Source organism: Protomyctophum parallelum (assembly GCF_964188405.1).
Source record: "Protomyctophum parallelum genome assembly, chromosome: 19".
NCBI classification, from domain to species: Eukaryota; Metazoa; Chordata; class Actinopteri; order Myctophiformes; family Myctophidae; genus Protomyctophum; species Protomyctophum parallelum.
Genome location: NC_139717.1, coordinates 26,143,517 through 26,169,283, shown reverse-complemented (window position 1 = coordinate 26,169,283; position 25,767 = coordinate 26,143,517). Strand labels below are relative to the sequence as shown.

At 45.3% G+C, this 25,767-nt stretch overlaps 1 protein-coding gene across 4 annotated transcripts in view; it reads left to right on the top strand.

Annotated features, from left to right (window-relative positions):
* Positions 1-25,767, top strand: part of nrxn3b (neurexin 3b) — a gene marked incomplete at its 5' end in the record, with an annotated part of 401,977 nt that overhangs the window by 298,487 nt on the left and 77,723 nt on the right. For all 4 annotated transcript variants that reach the window (XM_083790730.1, XM_083790732.1, XM_083790733.1 and 1 more), the window contains one exon: positions 12,977-13,158. In XM_083790730.1, coding sequence (XP_083646856.1) covers positions 12,977-13,158 — 182 coding nt within the window. The remainder of the gene's footprint in view (positions 1-12,976; positions 13,159-25,767) is intronic.

Below are 25,767 nucleotides of genomic sequence, written 5' to 3'. Positions count from 1 at the left end.
AGAAAGAGAGAGAGAGAGAGAGAGAGAGACGCTGAGAGAGAGAGAGAGAGAGACGCTGAGAGAGAGAGAGAGAGAGAGACGCTGAGAGAGAGAGAGAGAGAGAGAGAGAGAGAGAGAGAGAAGCAGAGAGATAGGGGGAGCGAGTGAGAAGCAGAGAGAGAGAGAGAGAGAGAGGTGTTTTGGGCTCTGCACGAGGCTTTGGCAAAGGCAAACCGGCAGCACTGTCCTCTAGGGACGATTCAATTATAAATGATGCTTCCACTTGGAACCACCTTGCAATCCGTTATTCTTTCGGAGATCTTCCCCACCTAATCCTCAGCAGGGTTTGGCGTGGCCTGCCTCTGCACTGATACGCTTCAAACACACGTGCGCGCGCACACGCCACGTGCCATGCATTATGAATGATGGGGAAGGAGGCACGCGTGTCCTATAATTTTGCCGAGAGAGAGAGAGAGAGAGAGAGAGAGAGTGTGAACATCAACCCCCAGAGCTGGCAGAATGCTAATTTCCAGTATGATTGAGTCCGGTGTGTTTTTCTGGCGCGGTGCCGTCATCGCAGCTGTCCCGGCTATTCCCCCTCCCAATCTCTCTCTCCGGCTCTTCATCCCATCTCAAAGCTGACTTGCAGGGTCACTTGCGCCACCTCTCTCTGTTATTCCTCCGTCTGTCTCTATCTTCTGTACGACGGTCGCTCTCACCCTCCCCCCCCCCCCCCCTCCATCTCTGTGTCTGCGTCGTGCAGCACTAAAGGAAGCCGACAGCTCTACTTTGTTTGCCTGCAAGTGTTGAGTGGATGTCTCTGCCGTGTGCACGCTCCTCCTTCCTGTTCACACTCCCACTCCCTCCCTCCTCCGCTCCACCTCCTCCATGTCCTCCTCTTCCTCCTATCTGCTTCTCTGTCCAGGGAGAATAGGAACCGACACTTCCGGAGAAGAGTGTGCGTGTGGGGGGAGGGGGGAGGGGCAAGAGAAAACGTACGTCTCTCCACTACAAAGTGGACAGCTGTCAGTGATGAGTGGAGAGGAGAGGGTGTGAAACTGCCCGAGTTTTTCTGTAATGAGGATGAAGTTGTTCAGCTCACCTCCCGCAGTGCGTGCGTGCCTTTGTGTGTGTGTGTATGCGTGGGTGGGTGGTGTGTGTGTGTGTGTGTGTGTGTGTGTGTGTGTGTGTGTGTGTGTGTGTGTGTGTGTGTGTGTGTGTGTGTGTGTGTGTGTGTGTGTGTGTGCGTGGGTGTGGGAGTATCGGAGGTAGTGTATTCACGCCTGTGAGAGTTACATGACTGCTTCTTTAATATAGATGTCTATAGTAGCTTCCTGCTCGGAGCCTACCTGAAGATGATTTGACATGCCTGTGCATGTCGCACCAGCCCAGGCCGAGGCTCTCTCCCTCTCTCACTCTGTCTCTCCCTCTTTCGTTCCTCTCTTCCTCTCCTCTCTGTCTGCGAAACGGCAATCCCTCCTATATGCTCTCGTCTCTCTCGCCACCTCCACCTCCATCTCTCTCCACTTCCTCCGCCGCGTCGCAACGCAAGCTGCTCGCCATGGCTGAAGCTTGTCAAGCATGTCAGCGTCTGCTGAAGGGTGATGGAAGGAGGAGGTCTTCTTGATGGAGCCGTCTCGTCTTGTGTCACGTTGAAGGGTGCACTTTTGGAGCCCCTATAGTTTTGAGTGCTGTTGCGCAGAGGCAACTGCAATGTTTCACTTTTTCTCTGCTATCTACGATGATAATCCTATAGCCCTAGGCTAAGGTACTAAAGGTGCTAACTACATACATGTTTGTAGACAACCATATACTACTTTGTAGACAATCGTATACGCGACCGTCAATTTACCTTTTAGCACTGCCCTGGCAATGGGATTTTTAAATCCAGCTCCATTGAGCAGGGTTTTCAAAGCCTTGTATCTCTAAAGCTTGGAGCACTGTCCATGGGGAGCTGTCACCATGGACCATCCCGGCGATCGTAAATCATTTGTCTCATTTGTGAACATCACTGCCCACATGTACTGTAACTGCTCCTAACGAGAGCTTATGAGCTTACGGCTAACGATCAATGTCCAACAACAGTCCACTGAATAACCCGGAAATGAAACGAGGATCGTAGAGTGAGAGCGGACGGGTGGCACGCGTTAGGTGTGCTTATGCTACCACCTAGCGGGCAATAATGGAGTTAACATTGTTTCTGTCGGACGGAAACCTTGTATCTCCAACACCGTTACTTGTCGGGGAATGGAAGATAGAGCCTGCGTTCCAAACGATCTAGTGAGGTTATTATTTTAACCTGGTTTCCCTCGCAAGTGCTGCCATTTTTACTATTGAGCTAACAGAGCTTGCTTGCTCAGGGGACAAAATTGAATACAAAATTGAATATTGTGTCAGAGCATGTGTCTAGGTGAGATATAATGACACGATATAATGACACGATCTAAATGTCTCGATAGAAGAGCAGGGAGACAATACAACCACCCCAATTGTATAGGTTATATTGTATTAACATACTCAAGTCCATACATACCATACAGATTGGACTTACATTTTATTCATAAAAAAAATCATAGTGAGGCTTTAACCACTTTGACTTTATTCTTTAAAAACAGACACATTCACACTGTGTAGTGTGATCAATGGGGGGGGGGGGGGACTAGACACATGTGCAGGGCGGAATCAAGCTGACAAAGCGATTATTCTGGATGTACGACTACGTACGCAGCAGTCTATACGCACTAATCGGTCTGCTGTCATCTCTGTGTTGTCTTTGTAACATTTTAGTGTGAAAGATACTTATACTGATGATGGTCGTCTGGTCAATATTCTGTCCAAAGTAAACCCAAACTGCGAGTAAGAGATGAATCTGGTTGCAAGACGGGATGAAGACGGTTAAAATCGAAATCCCTTTGTGTTCATGGCAGTGCCAGAGGTTATAGACATCTGTCATATTCCCTACCTCACTAAAACACCTGCCCTCACCTGTCTTGAAAACTCTCTCTCTCTCTGTACCACAGCTACTTCTATTACTATGGTCGTTGGTGCATGGATTCATATTCTACACTAATACTACAGTTTATTATGATGTGGGGCAGGCGGTGTAAATCATTCCGGCCGGTTGTTTTCTTTCCCACAGCCATTCTTCACAAGACACTGCCCTCCATCAATCATCTTCTGCATTCTGCTCAGTGCTGCTGATGAGAGATGGGACACATCTCCACCACAGGCATACCCCGGTGACACCACACACTCAATTATGCAACCGTGCACGGCCGCACGCACACATGCACGGCCGTACGCACACATGCACGGCCGCACGCACACGCACACGCACACACTTGAATCTGTTCATTATGCATAAACAGAAGCGCAAAAACACTCTCGTAGGAACATGTGTACTGGACATGCACATTGTAATTGCATCTATTTTTCCTCATCTTTTGGGGTAACTTTCTCCATGGCGCTTAGATCCAAGAGAGAGAGAGAGAGAGAGAGAGAGAGGGAGAGAGGGAGAGAGGGAGAGAGAGAGAGAGAGAGAGAGAGAGAGAGAGGGAGAGGGAGAGAGAGAACATTCAATCACTAGCGAGTCCCTCGCCCGCATCCCAGCGGAGAGAGAGGGGTAACAGTTGGAAATATGAATTATGAAATGATGAGGGGTTGTAAAATGGAGATAAATCCCAGTGATTACACACTTCAGTGTCCCACAATTCGATTCCTGTGTCAAGGCATCTTTATTGTCGTTTGCATGAAGGACGGCAGCCTCAATAATTCCACATGTATTAAACATGGCACGGAGAAAGAATTGCCCTGATGGAGCTCTATTGAACGTGACTGAGGAGGCAATTATATTGTCCGCCTCACTTTCGGGATATATACAGTATGTACAATACGTGTATACTGTATATTATTTAATTTTTTTGTAGGTTTTTCTTCTCCGGCAAGAATATTCAGCTACATCAAACTGTGTGTTCTTTTTTCCAGTCCCCCCCCAGGGGTCCAGCACTATGTAAAACCCCAGAGATAACGAGGGGAGATATACGTGAGAGTGGAGGTGTGTGCGTGGGTTTGTGTGTGCGTGGGTTTGTGTGTGCGTGGGTTTGTGCGTGGGTTTGTGTGTGCGTGGGTTTGTGTGTGCGTGGGTTTGTGCGTGCGTGGGTTTGTGTGTGCGTGGGTTTGTGCGTGCGTGGGTTTGTGTGTGCGTGGGTTTGTGTGTGCGTGGGTTTGTGCGTGCGTGGGTTTGTGTGTGCGTGGGTTTGTGCGTGCGTGGGTTTGTGCGTGCGTGGGTTTGTGTGTGCGTGGGTTTGTGTGTGCGTGGGTTTGTGCGTGCGTGGGTTTGTGCGTGCGTGGGTTTGTGCGTGGGTTTGTGTGTGCGTGGGTTTGTGTGTGCGTGGGTTTGTGCGTGCGTGGGTTTGTGTGTGCGTGGGTTTGTGCGTGCGTGGGTTTGTGTGTGCGTGGGTTTGTGTGTGCGTGGGTTTGTGCGTGCGTGGGTTTGTGTGTGCGTGGGTTTGTGCGTGCGTGGGTTTGTGCGTGCGTGGGTTTGTGTGTGCGTGGGTTTGTGTGTGCGTGGGTTTGTGCGTGCGTGGGTTTGTGCGTGCGTGGGTTTGTGCGTGCGTGGGTTTGTGCGTGCGTGGGTTTGTGTGTGCGTGGGTTTGTGTGTGCATGGGTTTGTGCGTGCGTGGGTTTGTGTGTGCGTGGGTTTGTGCGTGCGTGGGTTTGTGTGTGCGTGGGTTTGTGTGTGCGTGGGTTTGTGCGTGCGTGGGTTTGTGCGTGCGTGGGTTTGTGCGTGCGTGGGTTTGTGCGTGCGTGGGTTTGTGCGTGCGTGGGTTTGTGCGTGCGTGGGTTTGTGCGTGCGTGGGTTTGTGCGTGCGTGGGTTTGTGCGTGCGTGGGTTTGTGCGTGCGTGGGTTTGTGCGTGCGTGGGTTTGTGCGCGCGTGGGTTTGTGTGTGCGTGGGTTTGTGCGTGCGTGGGTTTGTGCGTGCGTGGGTTTGTGCGTGCGTGGGTTTGTGTGTGCGTGGGTTTGTGCGTGCGTGGGTTTGTGCGTGCGTGGGTTTGTGCGTGCATGTATGCGTTTGTCTAGTTTATTTAACAATACCAGCTATAGTTCTGTCCCTTGCATGGAATGAGTGACTTGACTTGGCATTCCATCTTTGAAAAAAGTGTGGTTTGGAAGCACGCACGCACACACACACACACACACACACACGCACACACACGCACGCACACACACACGCACACACACGCACGCACACACACGCGCTGACTCACTGTTGGTGTCTCATAATTGGTCAATAATGTCCAGAGGAGAGTCCACAATAGTCCACACTATTGGCCCATAAATTGACCAGTGCAGACTGGCCAGACTGTAGCAGTCTACCAGGAGGTTTCCATCCCAGCGTGGTGCCCTCGCTGCCCAAATAAATCCAAACTCCCAATTATAGCAGACATGCAGCATGGAAGAGGCCCTGCTGCGTCCCGTCCGATAGCTGTGTGTGCACTCGTGGAGAGAAATGTGAATAACATCTTCCAGCTTGTATTGATTCATTTTCATGATGTGAAAAAGTTTAACAAGCTCAACAGTTTTCGTGTTTTTTTGTCTGAGTGAAGTTTGTCTTGTTTGTGCAAGGGAGGTAATGTCTGAGTCATAATCTGAGTCAACAATTTTATAATGGTGTAAAAATAATCATTTTCCCTGCACATGAACTTGTGCTACAGTATATTACTATTTTCAACCTTTTGTATGGTTTTAGTTCATGTTGCTGTGGTGAGGGTTGACTGATTGTAGGAACTTTTTTTCCCCACTTGCTTAAGGGCGCCCGCTGGCCAAGTGGTCCAGCAGGCGCATGCCACATACAGGCTTTGGCCTGACAGCGTGTCACGTGTTCGAGTCCCGTTCATGATAACCATTGCTGAATGTCTCCCCTTCTCTCTCTCCCTCTTTCCTGTCCATCTTCACTTGATACTATCAATAAAGGCACTTATGAATTCATTTTGAATGAGATGTGATATGCCAGAAAAACAGCTGCATGAAAGACATACAATGTACAATACTTGCATACAATCTGTGGTAGGATGTTTGATTTAGCAACCAAGTGGTGACTATTTTCTCCCCTATGGAATCTTGGAGTACTAAACCAGATGTGATATGTACAGTAAAGTATGCATTATTTTTCACATTTTAAGCACTCATTTTAGTTTTTAGTCTTGTATGAATGATGGATAAGCATTTAGCATTTAGATTTCAAACTTGCATTTAAGTCATACCAAAATCGAATCAAAAGTAGTTTTTGGGATGGCTGGATGGATGGATATATGGAAGGAAGGAAGGACAGATTAGCACCAATTTTGCATGCATGCTGCCTGTAGGCCATATTCGTACCTCTATTTATTCTATTTTTGTCGGCATATTGTTTATAATCTCTGAAATATTTAACTTCAATTGTATAATGTTAATCAATGGAGCTGTTATCCTCGCTTGAAACCATAGATGCTGACATCATAGATGACATCACAGGCGGCGTCACGTTAAGTCTGAGATCCACACGAGCCACGGCTGTTGCTTTGCACATCCCAAGATACACATCATGTTTTAATTGAGCTGTTTAGCTGCTCCCCTGTTCCTTCTCCTTTCCTTGGTGGTGGCATTGCTGGAGGCTACAGTAGGAGAGAGGGACACAGCTCTGTCCCTCAGACAGGTGTGTTGACCTGCTGTCTGCCCTCGTGAGCCCCAGAGGTCTCTGGGAAATGGAGGCCGAGGCCTTGACCCGGGCGTTTGAAATCTCTAAACAGAGAAAACGCACTGCAGAGGTGATGAATCACAACACAGGGAAATGCAGCAGTGCATTTCAGCGGCATGCTCTACAAGCATGCCTTAATTTCAAAAGCATCAGTCATTCATGTCTCTTCTCTCTCCCCTCCTGTGAGATAATTTCTTAGCAACATGCCTTTAATGTGTGCCTTTAGAGCACAGCTTTACTCATTAATGACTCATTTGAGGAGCTTTTTTGTTTAGTTTCTTTTCTTTCTAACAAAATCTGGTGATCAAGTGCTGACAAAGTCTTTAATGGATATCCACTTCAACATCTGAGGTGAACTCATCGCCGAAAATAGGCGATCTGCAAGCGCACAACGTGTCGTATTTCAATGCGTTGTGAGCTTGTAGATCGGCTATATTTGGCCAAGACACGTGGTCTAGAGGGGAGGTATAAAGTACAAAAGCCAAGCCTGGTCAACTAAGTATTTGTTTATTAAGTGCAAGTTGTTGGTTCTTGGCTGGGTATTTTGGTCAGAAGATCACATAAGTGAGCGGAGTACTGACACACATAGTACAGTTAGTACATCTAAAAATATACTTTCATTTATTTTGATACATTCCACTAAACGGGCAGAAGTCCAGATTTTCAAACGTTTTGCCATCTCCCTTCCATTAACTCCCAAATCAATGGCGGCCCAATGTGTTACAATTAGATTTCAAATGGCTTGTCTCCAATACCCACTGGCTATGACAAGATTATATTATTCAGAAATGGTGATGAAAGCCCCCTCTGATCCAGAAAAAAACATCTTGTACTGTAATCTGTTTGTAGATTTGATTCCTTTGATATTTTCCCTGCAGTTAGTTAAGTTTCTTTTTTTTTTCCCAGGGAGTTCATAACTGTGAAAATAATACCGCCATGCGTTTTAAAGGCAACATGCATGTTGTATCGTAGTTTGACATTTCCTTTCAGCTCTGTACATCACACACAAAATGGATTTATTGCTTAGTTCATGTTTGTTTGTACAATGAAAAGGACAAACAAAATCCTGTGATAATTACAAGAGAGGGAGATATAGAAGGAGTGTGCAAGCCAACAAGGTTACACCATAGTCCCACATTAATGTATGGGGAATGGAGATTGCTTTTAGCTGATTGCCTAGGTGAGAATATATTTATACAAGGTCACTACAGAATGTCAGGCTTCGTAGAAGAATCATTAGTCGACTGTCGCCAAGCAAGAGAATAGGGAAGAAGGTGTGAGAATAAAAATAAATCACCTTTCAGATGATTTCACAGTTCTTTCTTCTGTGGCGGTTGGCAGAGGCAAATTATCTTCCGGAAACTGAATTACACATTTGATTGTCTTCTTCTCCTATTGCACTTTGCACCCTGCATTCGACGGGCCTTTGGAAAAGTTTCTGTCAAAGTTATTAGATGATTATTTAGCAGTAATGTGATATCTTTCTACGGTAGCTGAAAAACGGTGGCAGGCTGTATTCCTATTTTTATTCAAACCTTCTAATTTGCATTCCGCTAACACCTAATGGAGAGGGGGGGGAAAGCCTTTGAAAACTATGATTGATGTGAGGGCAAATGCGAGGATGCAGAGATGAGAGATTTGAGCATAACAGTATTGTATGCCAAAAAATGCCAAATATGCTAAAATTCTTGATAAAGTCTCCCCCCCACCACCCCTTTTCATCTAATTACTCCCCTAATAAAATAGCAGAAAATGCAATTATGTGAGGCCCATGTATTCAGGCTCGACTGGGCAGGACAAAGCCTCCTTTTACTCAGTGTAACACGCTTGGGTGTTCCGGTTCACAAGCTCTGGTAGCACTCCATCCTCCATTTTACTTTACGTCACCGGCCGCTATCCATCCACCACGGTGTCTTCCTCTCTCACTATCTGTTCGTTACTTATAGCCTCTCCATCTTTTTTTTTGTGTGTGCGCATATCGCCGCCGTCGGGCGGAAACCCTTTATGTCCAAAAAAACACTGTACTTTTCAGGAAATGGGAGGGGGGGTGGGGAGGGGTAGAACCTGCATTCAGATGGATCCAGTGTAGTTGTTTTTCTTGTTAATACTTTTTCATCGGATAAATATTTATAAAACCCACAGACTGAGCTAACCACGTTTCAACCATATAGATACGAGGTTTCTGCCCAGCAGTGATATTATGAATCATTCAGCAGGCATCCTCCGTTCGAAGTGGGAATGGAGTGTGTGTGTGTGTGTGTGTGTGTGTGTGTGTGTGTGTGTGTGTGTGTGTGTGTGTGTGTGTGTGTGTGTGTGTGTGTGTGTGTGCGCGTGCACACGCACACACAGTCTGGTTCCTTGCTGCCTGTGCTCAGCAGGTTGTTAGGGAAATGCGATACATTTCTATTATCGCAGGTTCTCTCTGTCTAGTCTATCTCTATATGGAGAGAAACACAGCCTTGTGTGATTGCATGTGAAAATGTGTCATCATGACTCGAGTTTGTGTGTGAGAGTGTGTGTGTGTGTGTGTGTGTGCATTTGTGTATGCATGCGTGTGTGCATGCGCAGGCAATGGAATGCTGGGGTTGTGGGTCTGTCATGTGTGCACTGCAGACTGTGCACCTGTGCAGACTGCACAATATAATCCTCACTGTCAGTTTAACTCCAAGAGTGTCACAGTTTCATTTTGCCTACATGTATGTATACACTCCCAGAGTTAAATGAACACTACGAGTTTTACTGTGTACGTTCGCAGCTTTGCCTGTGTGTTAGAAACGGAACACTGTATTTCTTACATGCACTAAGTAATTCTCCTCAATGTGGTAATTGGCTCCCCAGGGTGCTCGTATCTTTGCTGCTCGATCGTTGCCCCTCCCCTCCACCCTCAGAAAAGAAGATGACTGTGTGTGGTATAGCCCTAGCTGTGAGTTACCTTCTTTGCAGGGGGTTGAAACTGATCTGAAGTCTGCCTGAGCGGTTTTGGCAAGCAGAAAACTTTTCACTTCGTGAGTGAGACAGCTATAGTGCAGATCTGGCATGACCTCGCTGCCCCCTGCTCCCCGCTGTCTGCCTGTGATGCGGGGCCCCCACCACCACCACCACCATGCAGAGGAGGTCGAGATGCTGGCTGCGCTGTGTGAGGTCAGGCGATGCACGATGTACTGCACTGTATACTAGTGTACAGTACAGTATACAGGAGCTTAAATCGATGGCATTTGTCATGGAGACATTCGAGAGGCAGACATTGACCATAGTCACAGCACGGTGGCCATTTTGTATCTTACTTCACACTCAAGGCACGGTGGGTGGGAAACCCCAACCCACCCCACCCCGCCGGGGTGTGAATGTGATTTATTGAACCGTGTTGTGGAGTGCCTGTGAGGGCCGGATAGTGGCTGGATGGCGAGGCGAGTGCTTACCTATAGTGGATGGTTTGCAGATACATGGGTGGCATGGATAGTGTTCTTCTTTATAAGTGTAGTGTAATGTATAGTTTACATATATAGTTTCATGATATAGATACTCCACTGTTATGTTCTTAGCCTACGCATGTTCCATGGTAACGATTTTTTTATATATGTGATGTATGCCATGCTTTTTGTTATTGCTTAATGTAAATCGCTCTGGATTAAGAGCGTCTGCTAAAATTGTTTGTAAATTGTAAGTGAAGCAGTTGCATGAAGCTTCCCTTGGTTAAAACGGTTTGTATAAAATAATCGAAAAACAAATGAATGCGTGAAAATGAATGAATGCATTGTTGACGAATTGAATGCATATAGCTAGGGCCACAATGGAAACAAGTCAACAACCAGGCCAGGACTTTTGTGTGTCAGCCTTAATTGATATCTGACTGTACCTCGTGACAGACAGACAGCCAGAAGAACACACACACACACACATAGACAGACCGACCCTCTTATAGAAAGTTAGCTCCACGCTGTAAAGGCGTATTCAATGGATTGCATTGCCAGGACAGGACATCATGGCCAACATGCAGACCTGTTGGCGTGGCCGGCGGCAAATAGAGACCGCTGTGTGGTTGCCATAGTCTCTCTATTCCTCGTCCATATGCTGCTGCAGTCTCCGGGGCGTTCAGTGCCCACAGAGCAGATTGTTGGATGCTCTGTAGGGAATCCCAGTGGGACAGCTGGGCAACTATCACAAGAGCAGACAGATGTTCAGGTGACTTCCAGAGGAAGAGAAGAGAGTGTGCACGTGCGTGCATGCATGTGTGGAGAGAGAGCGAGAGTTAATTTAAGCGATTATGAGCGGAGGACAGGGAGAGGAAGATAGTAGGCACAGATGAGAGGCGAGCTAAGCAAAACAAAACAAAAAAGAACTAAATGAATACAACAGAGATGCAAAGGAGTGGCGGGGACTTCATTAGCGAGTCCCACATCCGTCTCTGAGGCCCAGCGCTTTCTAGTATCCTCCGGCTGCAGTGGGCTTCCACCCTGCACCACCCGCCCATATCAATGTACCCACCAGTCTATCTGCCCAAGGTCTAATGCCTTTGATCTCTTCATTTTGTTTGCTTTACTGTGTACGAGTTGGTTAAGCTATACCATGCACACTGCAATTCAGATGCACCTCAGGGCTCTGGGGAGTATTCTGAAGTTGTATTTGAATTGAACTCTGCAACCGTAAGAGAAACTTTTTTCTTGATTTTTTCCCCCTTTCATAATAATTAAAGAAATAATAATTAAATAATTACCAAAGTCCTGATGTTACCCCCACTACCCCTGCGTCACGGCAGTATTTTCTCTCTTGAAAATGTCATATAATAGGGAACCTATGGCAGATATGTGTTTATAATATTGACTTACATTTGATAACGTCACATATGAGGGACACATATGACACGATCTAAGATTCCCGTATGACATAACGCAGGGGATGGCGCCCTCTAGCGGCAGTGATGTCAGACTTTGGTGCTCTATAATCTATATGCTCTGTGAATAACTGTAGTCCTAGGTTTTAAGAGGGTGGCTTGTTCCTTGTTCAGCATTCGATGGCTCAACAGCAGATTTGAACTGGAAACACGTGAACACAGGTGTCTCAACGTTTCTGATTCAAAGCTGCTGCCGAGCCAATCGATCAAAGCTATATCGGAATATGAAGTGGAACAGGAAACCGGTATGCCACTTTCTGAAAACCAGGGAGCCGGTTACACTGTCAAATCCTCCGTGTTACTGTATCCATTTGTAACTCATTTCTATCTCAGAGTGTGGAACATTATGGGTTCATTACACTCTCTCATTGAAATGAACACCCAGAATTTTACTGTGTACACTATACAAACTAAAGAAACAACCAAATTCTACTGCAGATCGGGTCGACGAAGCTCAGGGCCACGTTTGATCCAATTACACTATGTAATCTATCTGACATGGATCTGCATAGTGGCGGTGGCATTGAGAGACATTTTCCGTTCTGCAGAATTCCCTGAGACCCCCGTTGGTCTTGGGTCTCGGCTGCTTCCACTTTTTTTTCTTCCCTGCAGCACATTTTGTCAAATTAAACCCAACGAAGGTTCTTCGATTTTTCTTTTTCCTTTTTTTCCCGTTCTTTCTTTTTCTCCGTTCCTCACCCCTCTCTCATTTCTTGTGCCAGCCTTTTGTTCTTTGGTTGCAGTCCTCATGTATTATACATGAGGATTGGGAGACTTATCTGTTTCTGGCCATAGTGGCTGTTATTCCCCAGAAAGGCGCTATATTTAAGACCCAGAGAGGTCAGAGATGGTGCTCGGGGAGCCTGCCTTCAACCCGAAGGCGGAGGTGGTTGAATATCATTAAATGTCCCAGAATAGAACATATGCGATATGCGGCGTTGCAGCTGATTGGGATTTGAATTGTCTCTTCGATAGTGGGAGTGTGGATTAGATTTAGTCAGACATGTGTCATTTTGGTAATGACCTCATGCTCCCCAGAGTCTAGTTAGAATGGTTCCAGAACACAGAAATTCCTCCGTGAATTCGCTGAATGTCTTACCCGTCCTCTCTTCCTTTCTCTGTCTTGTAGAGGTTTTGCATCCTTTAGGATTGTAATGATTCCGTTTCATTAACGATGCCCTCTTAATGGTCCGATTCCTTAACGGTTCCCTATGGCGATAGGTGGTTAAAAATGGACCCGGACTGTGATAAAAACCTTTCCGGTTCCTCAATGTTATGGATCCAGTTTCTCCACTTCCAGATTCCCTAACCCTATGGTCTTGTTATCTCTCCAATAACATAACTGATGTTCTCCTCTCTGTCTTCACAGCTGGTACCACCTATATCTTCGGTAAGGGCGGCGGCCTGATCACCTACACGTGGCCCAACAACGAGAGGCCGAGCACGCGGACGGACCGGCTGGCGGTGGGCTTCAGCACCACCATCACGGACGGCATCCTGGTTCGTATCGACAGCGCCCCGCGCCTGGGCGACTACATCATGCTCCACATCGTAAGTGCAAGTTGCTTAACACATTCTGCGGTTGGCTATCTTTTCGACCTGTTGCTTGGATAAACAGTAGTTAGAAGTTTGCCCGCGTGTTTCAGCCCTGAGCATCAATAAGACCTCATTCGATCTGCTGACTTCGACTTTGCTCAACATGGGGTATACGTCATGCTTTGAGCGAGGGTCGTGCGCGGTTCAAGTCGCTAATAGGCTCATTATAATATACTATAAGCAGAGCAACACGTTCATTCAGGCTTAATTTGCACTTGTTGTGCAGTAAACATCAACGTATCTGTGCAGCTGCAACCGGCGCCCAAACACTGGTTTGCAAACAAGCCTCTAAATTGCCTGCCCTTCAGTGAACTCCAGCTCAATCCAAGCCATCAGGCTAGCATTGAATTATACAAACTGTGGGGATCCATAAAATGATTTTAAAAAAGAGAGAGAGAGAGAGAGAGAGAGAGATCCATGCTCGCTACCCAGCTCTTCCCAGAACCAAACCACCCACCCCTGCTTCCTCGCTGCATTCCAGCTTGCTCTCAGCATGTATAATGAATGTGTGGAACCATACATATGCATCATGTTTTCAACATGCTGGAATAAAACATGGTAGAAAAAAAATCCAGGATTCGGGGCAGGTCAGCTGTGTGTCAATATTGAATGTTTTTCACTTTCAACCTGGCATCTCTATCTTGAGCATGCAAATAGTAATATAGATGTGACTTCATGTTTGGTGCCATACCCACCGACTGAAAGATAAGACTCGTATCGCAGTCCTTCATGAATGCAACAAGATGTATCGAGGTTGGAGGCATTAGCAAGGTTGGAGGCATTAGGGAGGCGAGAAACGGATGTGGTGACGAATGACGTTAACATAGAGGTGGAGGATCCAGACTCCGTTACGTCTTTCTACTCCATAATGAGTTGCCCTCATCAGCCTGGGTGCTGGCCATGTGGCTCGCACAACTAACCATCTGCTCTGCTACAATGAAGGCCAACTGCATGCAGTTTTAAATGCGTTTGCTCTGTGTGTGTGTGCGTGTGTGTGTGCGCGTGCACGCCCAAGCCTGCTGCTGAACTGAATTTATGCACAGAAATGCTGATTCTGCTATACTACAGAGTTTATTCATACGTGGTTGATATTGCCGTTTGCACAATGTTATTTGTTTGCACGTTTGCTGTTTGTCTACAGTACACTACAGTATGTTTCATACATGTGGCACCTTCGACCAGAACCAATTCCTGCACTGTATTTTTACTCGGTTGCTTGCCGCGTCTCACACCTAAAATAGCCTGATCAAAACACATTGCACCGCAACAGGTTGTGAGCTTGTGGATTGGCTATTTACCAGTGCATAACTAATTACCATGACGGGAAACTGCGACATATGGTCGCAATAGCAGTGTTTATATCCTATATTGTCAATGTGACTGTCTGAGTTGCGTAGTCTGGGGTGCGTACATATGTCTGCTCTGTCCGTGTGTTAATATATCCACGGCCCGTACAGTATGTGTGTCTACGAGTTATGTGTATAATGAGTTAATTATGTTGGCGGAAGAGAGAGAAAGAGAGAGCAAGTAAGCGGCGAGATAGACAATGTGGGAAAAGTCTCCCATTGTTTTTGGCTGGCTTAGTCATTGTGGGCTTCCTGATTGGAAGCAAAAGGGTTGCATTTTTAATTCTGTTTTTCACATCTCGCAGGATAACCATGCAGCCAAGCTGTGTAACTCTTTCATTTGGCTCCTAGTCACGGCCAACGTCTTCATTTCTGCAGTCCCACGACGCTAATGATTTTATTATGAGGGAATGCAAGCAGAGCTTTGACCAATTTATTTACTGGAACAGCTTGATATGAACCTGACGGGAGTTTCTTCACAGTGTGTCATGACATTGCTACACTAACTTATAGAAAACCTCTAATTCCCCAAAAAGTTAGTGAGCGCCAATGTTTTCACCATTAAGAAACCCTGAGGGGAAATTAAACCCAGTGCAACCAGTATGCCCTGGGGGCGAGAAGCTGAAACCAGTATGCCCTGGGGGCGAGAAGCTGAAACCAGTATGCCCTGGGGGCGAGAAGCTGAAACCAGTATGCCCTGGGGGCGAGAAGCTGAAACAACCAGTATGCCCTGGGGGCGAGAAGCTGAAACAACCAGTATGCCCTGGGGGCGAGAAGCTGAAACAACAACCAGTATGCCCTGGGGGCGAGAAGCTGAAACAACCAGTATGCCCTGGGGGCGAGAAGCTGAAACAACAGGTCTGGGAATGCCCATATATGGACTTTTTTCGGACTGACTGAAGGACTGACTGACTGACAGGTTTTGCAGGTTTTCATAGTAATCTGCGACCTACAGTCGCAATTATTATTATTATTATTTACACAGTACCGTTTAGGCAGTATTATTCACTTCTCCCCCTGTGCAGTTCTTTAGAAATTGTGCAAAAAAAAAGAAAGAAGGATGCTAGCTCAAAGCCACCTGACAGCGACAGGCAAAAGGAGCCATTAGGTGATGATGGCATTAGCATTTAGCACATCAACACTTGTCAAGGTTTGCGTTCTGCTTCTTGCACTTACTGTAACAGTGACTCTGAGGAAAAGGTTAAAGGCATTACAGCCTCCCGTTCTGGATAGATGTCTCACCAAAAGGTCTTATCAAGCCCAGAGGCACTACTTAGCCTTTCCCACATATAGCAGGTGACAGGCTTCAGAATCAGCTGGCTACGGTAGAGGGCTATTAGCTTATAAGCCACCCACACACTAGGATCTAATCTGATGGACAGCTGGTACAAAATGGTCAGAATACAGTGTTCCTCGCTTCCCCCCCATCCACTTGAAGTGAGGTGGTGATTTCCATACAGCAGTCTTTCATTTCTGCAGCGATGCAATTGGATACTTGCAGTGATAGAACAAGTACTCTTTTTTTTTTTTACTTAAGTAAAGGTATCAATAATACTCAATATGTAAGTAATCATTGTACTCAATATGTGCTTCAATATGTCCTTCAAAAAGTACGGTAATAAATTATACATCTACTGATGCATGAACTTGGATACATCATCAGTGTTGTAAACCTGGAATCGTTGGGTGTTTCTGGGTCTTACAACAGACACCCTCCTCCAGGCGACCCGACCGAGGCTGATCAGACCCCGGCCTGTGTCCAAGTGGCATGCTACAGCCCCCACTGTCTCTTGCAAGACTATAAGAGACAGTCAATGGGGAAGATGGCTGATGAGATGTTGGCGACACTAAGAGGCTCCTGGCGCTGTGGGAGTGTTCCAAGCCTGGCTCCTCCTGCGTCGTCGACTCGTCGTCGTCTCAGCTTTGCTACAGCTCGACTTACAGCCTCTCGAGCTGCACAGAGGCTGATTTTTAAACCCTCCTTGCAGGTGTTACCGCAGTCTGTATAGCTTTTGGGTTCCTCCAGAAGTTCCTTCCGAAAGTATTGTCTTCAAAATTGACTTACAAGTAAGACGCCCTGAGGGCGAAAAGTGCTGAAACAACAGAGCTTGTTAATTCGGCACAGTTGAGAAGCAGGAGTTAAACTATTAATCTGGTGCCAGTGAGGTCAGATGTAGAGTTTCTGGCTGGCTCCATGTGTGGCTATCCAGGGTTTGATGAGGTCAGTGTCGTGATCTTCATATATGGACATCCAGGTGATGATAGTCAGCTCCACATATGGAGATCCTTGTGTTGTACCAACGTGGTTCATTTGCAAGTGTGACTCGCGTCACGGCAACCACACTGGTTATCATGAGACTGTCACAATATGTAAAGCAGGAGAACGATATGCACATCCCACTTTCAGAATACGGTGCTGGACCCAAAAATTGACCGACTGAAGAAAAAAGTGGAATGTCCGCACACGATATAATTCTGCTCCCCGTCTTCTTTATTTCAACCTATAAATACAACAACGTTTCGCCCCTCCGGGCTTTCTCAAGTGAACTTGAGAAAGCCCGGAGGGGCAAAAAGTGAACTTGAGAAAGCCCGGAGGGGCGAAAGGTGAACTTGAGAAAGCCCGGAGGGGCAAAAAGTGAACTTGAGAAAGCCCGGAGGGACGAAAAGTGAACTTGAGAAAGCCCGGAGGGGCAAAAAGTGAACTTCAGAAAGCCCGGAGGGGCAAAAAGTGAACTTGAGAAAGCCCGGAGGGGCAAAAAGTGAACTTGAGAAAGCCCAGAGGGACGAAAAGTGAACTTGAGAAAGCCCGGAGGGGCAAAAAGTGAACTTGAGAAAGCCCGGAGGGACGAAAAGTGAACTTGAGAAAGCCCGGAGGGGCGAAACGTTGTTGTATTTATAGGTTGAAATAAAAAAGACGGGGAGCAGAATTATATTGTGTGCGGACATTCCTCATACTGTCACAATATGGCCATAGATTGTCATTCCCAAATACCTCATAATTATTCTTCTACCACTGGATGCTTGTTTTACATCCATCCAGAATGGCATGCAAATAGGAGTAAATAGGAGGTGATTCTACTATCTACTAGTGTCAGCATTTGTGCCTTTTTTGTGTGTCTCTAATGAGTCTCTTTTTAATGCAAATCCACCAGCGGAGCGTGAGTGACTTTTAATGACTTTGACTTGGACCTTAAATAATTCATGATCTCAGTTTACTCTGGAAAACGAGCCGGCGCGTACATGACATTTTGAAGTCCTAGCTGTCAGCCCGTACCCAGGGAGAGGGAACAAACACACATTTTTAAAGAGAGACATACTGCAATCACTGGTTCTCTCTCTCATTGTCCTCGCTCACTCGCTGCCGCGATTAGCTCAAGGCTTGTTTTGCAGCCATGAATTAAAGCAACGATTTTAGTGTTTATATTTGAACTGCTTAGGACAACCCCTTGCTTGTTTTGCATCATAAAGGCTAATTTGTTTAATCAGCAGAGCTGATATGCTTAGCATAATGAGCCACCACCCAGCGTTTGTATTCCTTTGCAGCAATGGCGGACTCGTTAGCAGCACCCCCCAACACCCCCCCCCCCCCCCCCAGTTGTGACTGCTAATGCAAATAGAGCCTCAAGTGAATGCAAGGATCCATGTCAGCTGCCCTGTGAGCAAACAGCAAGCTGAACTCCCTTAACACACACACGCACACACACACACACACACACACACACACACACACACACACACACACACACACACACACACACACACACACACACACATTGTTTCAACTGAACACGATGATGTTGTCTACTCTATGCAAGTATTATTATTTTAATTGTGGTGAAAACCAGAGCAATTGGTAGTGAAATGTTCGTGTTTTACAGGTATTATTTTGGTCTCGGGACACACAGTACCAGACAAAACGGAACTAGGTTGTCCTCGCTTCCGCGATTAGCTCAAGGCTTGTTTTGCAGCCATGAATCAAAGCAACGATTTTAGTGTTTATATTTGAACTGCTTAGGACAACCCCTTGCTTGTTTTGCATCTTGGGGTGCGACGATATGGGTACCTCACGATACGATATCTGTGGCGATATTAGGCCTGGATAATATCACGATATTTGATATATTGTGATATTGAATATTGCAAGAGTTCCAATCAGTAAACGAGCACGTTTTATTTGGAACGGACCATCCCTGCTAGGAGGAGTACGTTAATGTGCGACCCGTGAAAAGGCCACAAGTTGCGCCACAATAAATTCAAAATGGCTGACTTCCTGTTTGGTTTAGGTTATGGCACCAAGACACGTTTTTTGTAAGTCGGGACATGATACAGGTGTGTACCGATTGTGGGGCTTCACGCACAAACTTCTGTAGGGAGCGCCATTGAGCCATGTCCCTTTTTGAGACATTTAAAGTATTCAAATATGATTTCAATAGGACTTCGCACTAGCTGTGCAGTGGCTAGCGCATCTCCGCCTGATAGGTGTGAACGATTTTGCCAACGTGTTAATGGGGGACCATTTAAAACTAAGGCGGCTTTGCATGCTGTAGTTTGCTACCAAACAGACATTTGCATGCACAAGGGCTGCCAAAGTAGGCTATTTTTTGGCATAGGGGTGGCGGTGGCTCAGGGGTAGAGTGCCTGGATGGTAACCGTAAGGTTGCCAGTTCGAACCCGGTCTCCCCCAGAGTTACTGTCGAAGTGTCCTTGAGCAAGACACTGAACCCCTAATTGGTCCTGATGTGCTAGTTGGTGCCTTGCATGGTTTCCGCTGCCATCGGTGTATGAATGTGTGTGTGGCTCCCGGTCGCTGCCCGCACAGAATACAAAACTCTGATGCTGGCATTCAAAGCAACCAAAGGTATGGCTCCCCCATATCTTACAAGTATGATTGAACCCTACAAACCCTCCCGCGCACTCAGATCAGCCAACGCAGGGAAACTGGAAGTACCCTCACTAAAAACGCCGGGACAACGCTCCACACGTCCCAAACTCTTCTCCCTTCTGGCTCCAAAACTGTGGAATGCACTTCCCATTGCAGTCAGAACTGCAGCATCACTCCCAATCTTCCGCCGTAGCCTGAAAACCCACCTTTTCAGACTCCATCATGGCCCATAGCACTTACCCTAACCCCTTAGATAGCATTTCTGTTGGCTTAGATAGCATTTGACACAGACTTATAGCATGTTATGTAGACAGCACTATAATTGTATTGTATATAGTCATAGCACGCCATAGTACATATGTATAGCATAGTAGTGAATATGTATAGTTTATTATGTATAGTGTATGTATAGTTTCATCATATAGATATTCCACTGTTACCTTCTTAGCTTACGCATGTTTCATGATAAATGCTTTTATGTGATGTATTCCCATGCTTTTGTTCTTGCCTAAATGTAAGTCGCTCTGGATTAAGAGCGTCTGCTAAATGCCTAAATTGTAAATTGTAAATTGTGAATGGGTGAATGTAATGCACAATCTCTGTAAAAGCGCCTTGGATAAAGGCGCTATATAAATGCACCATTTACCATTTACCATCTTTTGTTGTTTTTCTTGTTTTTTCGCCCCCTCTCTTCGAAGTTGAACTGGGCCAGCTCTAAACTGACTGGGCCACGGCCCGCATGGCCCAATGGACCCTATGCCAGTGCTTATAGAGCACTTTTTGTAGATCAGCTATTTTCACAATATTTTTATGTAAGGCTGAAGGGGTTTGCCTCTTCCATTCAATCTAAACATGATACTCATCTCCCAAACAGTTGCCATGGTGACACATCCTGTGATCTTCTATCCAGTGACCTTGGGAGTTCTGCTGCTGTTCTCCCTGAACTTACGACATGTCTCTGTCTGTCTTGTTTAAATTCTACAAAACATTTCACATGATACGTTATACTCCTGAGCTCAATTTGCACTTTTGCATAAACTGAACTCAGTGGTGCAAAGTAACTAATTGCACATGCATACTCATGTCCTTGTACTTGAGTACAATTATGAGGTACAGTATATACCTTTACTTTACTTGAGCATTACAATTTTTTTATATTTCTACTCTACAGCTCAGAAGCAGTTATTATTTTCCTTTGATGTACTGTATACATTTTACTCAAATAATAATGTTTATTGCAGGACTTTTACTTGCGTAACAGCGTTTTCATTAAGTTTTTTTCAGTCTCTGTTGGACAGTTAGTTTCAACCAGATGTTGTGTATTGTTTGTATGTGTGTGTGTGTGTGTGTGTGTGTGTGTGTGTGAGCCATTGCAGGGAGAATAGAAAACCCACTGCACCCATGGTGGAATTATGCACATGAACAAACAGCTCAGACCAATTTGTTTGGGGTTTGGGATATTTTTTTGTAGTAAAGAAAACCACTGTTGCCAGCAGTAACTTTTAATTGAAAGTCACTGATTTGCATTCATAAAATTGCCTGGGTTCATTTGGACATGCATGAGAAGAAGTACTTTGTCCCTCTTCATTAGTTTGTGTGAAGCAAGGCAATTAGTCCTCATTAGTCATCATAGTCGGGGCAAGGTTTTTGGCATCACCCCCAGTGCGAGTGTGTATTCCTGCAGCTCCAAACACATCTCCAAGCTTATTATTTGTTGTTGCTTTTGCTATGTTTGAATTTGAAGCCTGCATGGATTGTAAGGTTTTGTTTTGGGACATAATATACTGTACAGTTATTATCGTTGCTGTTAACCCATTTTGGGCGGGAACCCCTTTTGGTGCATTATGTTATGCTTTAGCTATAGAGAAATAGCAGATCTACAAGCTCATAGCGCGCCACCGAGTGGCGCGCTACGAGCTTGTAGGTCTGCTATTTTTGAAAAATCGAAGAACGACTGACATAGAAACATAGCTTTTTCAGAAAACTGTCAGGATGTAGGAGACATTTTTAGAATCTGATCTCAGGTCAAAGTGGGTTGTGGAAAACTTTCATATATCTGTTACGTTAAAAAACCTCCTGTGTGTTAATGCACCAAATGTAGTAATTATTTAGTCATTAGCTCTAGTTAATACTTTATATAGTTAGTTAATGTTACTTAATTGATCTCCTTGGGGACATTTGTGGAGGGGGCAGCCATCGAGTAGCGTCTAGGGACAAGTTTCAGCTGTAAAGACAGTGTATTGGTAGGTAGAATGTCTTTCGGTTTAGGTGGAAACTACTGTGTGTGCAAAGTGCACACCGAAAGGCCACACCACATTTTATTATTTAAATATTACTATTTATTTTGGTTGAACATCAGTATGTTAAGTTGTTGCACATTTGTAAGATTTGTGGGAAACATGTTCATTTAGTCAATAAGTTCATAAAGTTCAAGGCAAAGACCCAACAATCTGCGGGAATTAATTGCTGTGTAAACTTCAAATATGCTACATGTTACATTTGTAACATCTGTCGTGTCTTTGAAAAATCTCACTCTTCTGCCGTTATTGGAGGGATTAACATGCACACACACACACACATGCGCACACAAGCACTAACACTTTCCATTTCACACACGCATTAATCACTTTGAGTGCAGGAGATCCTTCACCCCATCAACGCTTTCTCTCTCTCTCTCTCTCTCTCTCTCTCTCTCTCTCTCTCTCTCTCTCTCTCTCTCTTCTCTCTCTCTCTCTCTCTCTCTCTCTCTCTCTCTCTCTCTCTCTCTCTCTCTCTCTCTCTCTCTCTCTCTCCGCTACATACATACATTAACAATCAGTTAAGGCACCTTCTAATGGAACCTCGGCACAAATGAATCCATTCATTCACTCGCTCCTCTCGCCTCTCCATTATTCAATGTCTCTTCCCCCGTCCTTCCTCCAGTCTTACGGTTGCCTGTTAGTTTTCTGCCACCATCCTCTCTCTCTTTCTGACAGACCTAATATAAGATGTTTGATGGGTACCTACGTGCATCCGAGCGTGTTTGGCTGGGAATGTATTACTTCTATCAAGTTACCCCCTCCTCGGCCAGGAGAGAGAGAGAGAGATATTATCGTGGTTATGGCTCGTGGCCTCCGATAGTATTACAGCTGCTTATTTGACTTTGTATTTCCTTACCTTCCACATTTGATCTCCCCTGAGGAAATAAAGAGCTGGGAAAATATACTTTGCTGCTGTTCCACAACTAGCTGCATGCGCGTGGTGTGTACTGTCAGCGTTATGGTAATTTTGTCGATACATTGTCGGTTTCTTTGGAAAGCAACGGGAAATCGCTTTGATCTTTTCCACGTTGTCCACGTGAATCCGCCACGATTAATTAAATAATTGTTATAATATTGTCAGGATTAGTATTAGTAGTAGTAGTAGTAGTAGTAGTAGTAGTAGTAGTAGTAATACTGGCTACAGATTTGTTTTGTGGCAATTCTGCCTTTGTGTCATACAATAGAGACAGGAGAGAGAAGGTATTACAGTGTGTCAAAGGTCACATATTGAATTTGAACCTGTGACACCATACGCAAGTCTGTGCATTAGTGCCACACACAGAGGGACGAGACCTGAAAGCTAACCCTACCAAGATACATTTGAATCGTGTCAAGTTGACCCTTTTTCAACATGGATGGTGACTGAATTCGTTGATGTGCTTAACCACTTACAGATTGATTGATTGATTGATTGATTGATTGATTGATTGATTTTTGCAGTATGTAGAATGGGTATACATTTCAACGAAACTACAGGTCAATACAAAAAAGACTTGTTTACTTCAGGGTCCTCCAATCTTCAATTCATCAGAACATACGTACAAATATACACTTATGTGAAAAAAGGAAATCATACAGTTAAAGAAAGTTAAAAGGGGAAAACATGTACAGTATGGAAAAACCTTTTTTACAGATAAAGTACATTTACAGTATTGACAGGGGTAAGGTCCTTTTTACTACATTTCCTACAATATGTTACATGGAATGATTGGTTGAGCACTCATATCATTTTGCTCATGATATTATGTGACTATACAATAGCAACGACAACAACACCGAGTTTTGACACTGTAAATAATAACGAAAGCGGGCCAAGCATGGCACCAGGGGTTATGAATAATAGATTATAGACGTCAACAGCCTTAATTCTCACTGTCTGGAGATTCCTGTTCACACACACTGTATACTTTCTTGGAACACATGCAGGAAACACACTGCACACGCACAGTGTGCGTCTTAGCACAAGTGTGATCTGGTTCCCATCACGTCGGTACACTACACAGGCTCCGCCACACCCCGGCCACACGGGTGCCAAGGCTCTTTGAGGGAGAGGCGTCTGTGTCGAGTGTGACTGTCAGTCATCTGTGTCGACACGAGGCCGTTCTGGGACCCCGCCGCCCCCACTTGCCACCCGCCACCTGCTAGCATGATTGCAGGGGAACAGGAGCCTCGGGTGATAAGCGATCACGTTAGACAAACAGTGTAACATAATTACAATGAGATTGTGTATAGCCTCCCCACCACCACCACCACCACCTTACCATGCCCCCTGGCATTCAGTGATGTATATTTCATGGATATAGATGAAAAATTCAACGAGGGGTAAAAACTGAGTCTTGCCCCCCCCCCCTCTCTCTCTCTCTCTCTCTCTCTCTCTTGACAACCAGCTCTCAGGGGAGCGCTTGTCTTCTTATAGTTTGGTGGTAATACGTGAATTCTATTGCCACAATAATGAAGACAGAGAGAGAGAGAGAGAGAGAGAGCGCACACCTCAACCTGAAATAAATATGAAAGTGAGTGAATGAGGAAAAGAAGTGGAAGAGACAGTGTGAGAGTATAGGGTGTTTTAGAATTCAGAGCAGGATCAGAGGAAAACTCGGCTCAGATGTGTCTTGGCGCACAAGCACAATGATTGTGAATTCTAAATCAAATGTTGGCTCTCTCTCTCGCTCTGTCTGTCTGACACTACAACCTCTGTCACTAGACACAATTCAATTCAAAGGGCTTTGACTATTGGCATGAGAAAACATACATTGCCAAAGCAGAAAGAACAATACAACAATACAGCAATACAATCACACACACACACACACACACACACCCTGATCCGGTCTGGAGCGGAAATAACTTTATGTTATCAGGTGGCCATAACCCACAAAATCGCTGGTGTCGTGCACCTCCAAAATGATCCCCCTAGTTTAAAATATATGTATCCTGTTATAATTGTTTTGTTTCTTTTCGGTATAATAATTGTTTGGTATTTTTTATTCTAACTCCTATAGGGTGATGACCAACGATATTAAACTAATTTATTTGCATTATCTGATATATGATATGATATAGTACTTTATTGTCAGTTTGCACTGAAATTCGTTTTGCGACCCAGCGGCCTTGTATGCAACACATATACACATTTGACATAACACAGGTCAAAAAATAGAAATAAACTAGAAAAAGTGCCCTTCCAGGCACAGGTCTCCACCAGGTTATCCACAGATCCGTGCAGTTAGAGGTAAAAACACTTTTCGGCCAGTTATAGCGCCACCTTGAGGCTGAGTTGAAATTGTTCATGTGGCATTTTGTCCTCGGCCTAGTGGGAATGTGGGTGCACAATTTCAGGGAAATCACGCGATGTGTTCATGATTTGCAGCATTTTGTTTGAAACTGAGCACTCTTGTGAACTTTGGAAGCCAATCTTAACCAATCAGGATGGAGTCTGCTAAATCTGAAAGACCCGTTTCGTTGAATGGCTCTAGAGAGACTGTGTACCAATTTGCGTGATGTTTGGACAAAATCTGTAGGTGTACTGTGCAAAAACTTGTTTTACACAAAGCGGCCTCCTGGTGGCGCTATAACAGGCCGTTCTGGAAAGTTTGGGGCAGAGGTTCATGGTTGGCATCCAGGGAGTGTGTGTGCAAAATATGGCATCGACCGGGTTAACGGTGGCCGAGATTAGCTGTTCACGGACACACGGACACACACACGGACACACGGACACACACACGGACGGACACGCGGACGGACGGAGTGCAAAACATACTCTCCCCACATGCCTTCGGCCTGGTGGAGACAATGACAGTTACATACATAGAAAACATAAGGGCAGAGAGCAATGTCCATAGCTCAGTCTAGTCCTGGCCAAAATCCTGATTAAGCCTCAGAGTCGATTTATGGACAAAAGACCTCTTCAGTCTGACCTTATTGTATGCTGGAACACCATATCTCCTTCCTGAAGGCAGCAACCTATACTCTCCATACAAGACATGGCTAGTATTAGAGGTGATATTCCTTGCTAACCTTAGGATGCTGTTATCAT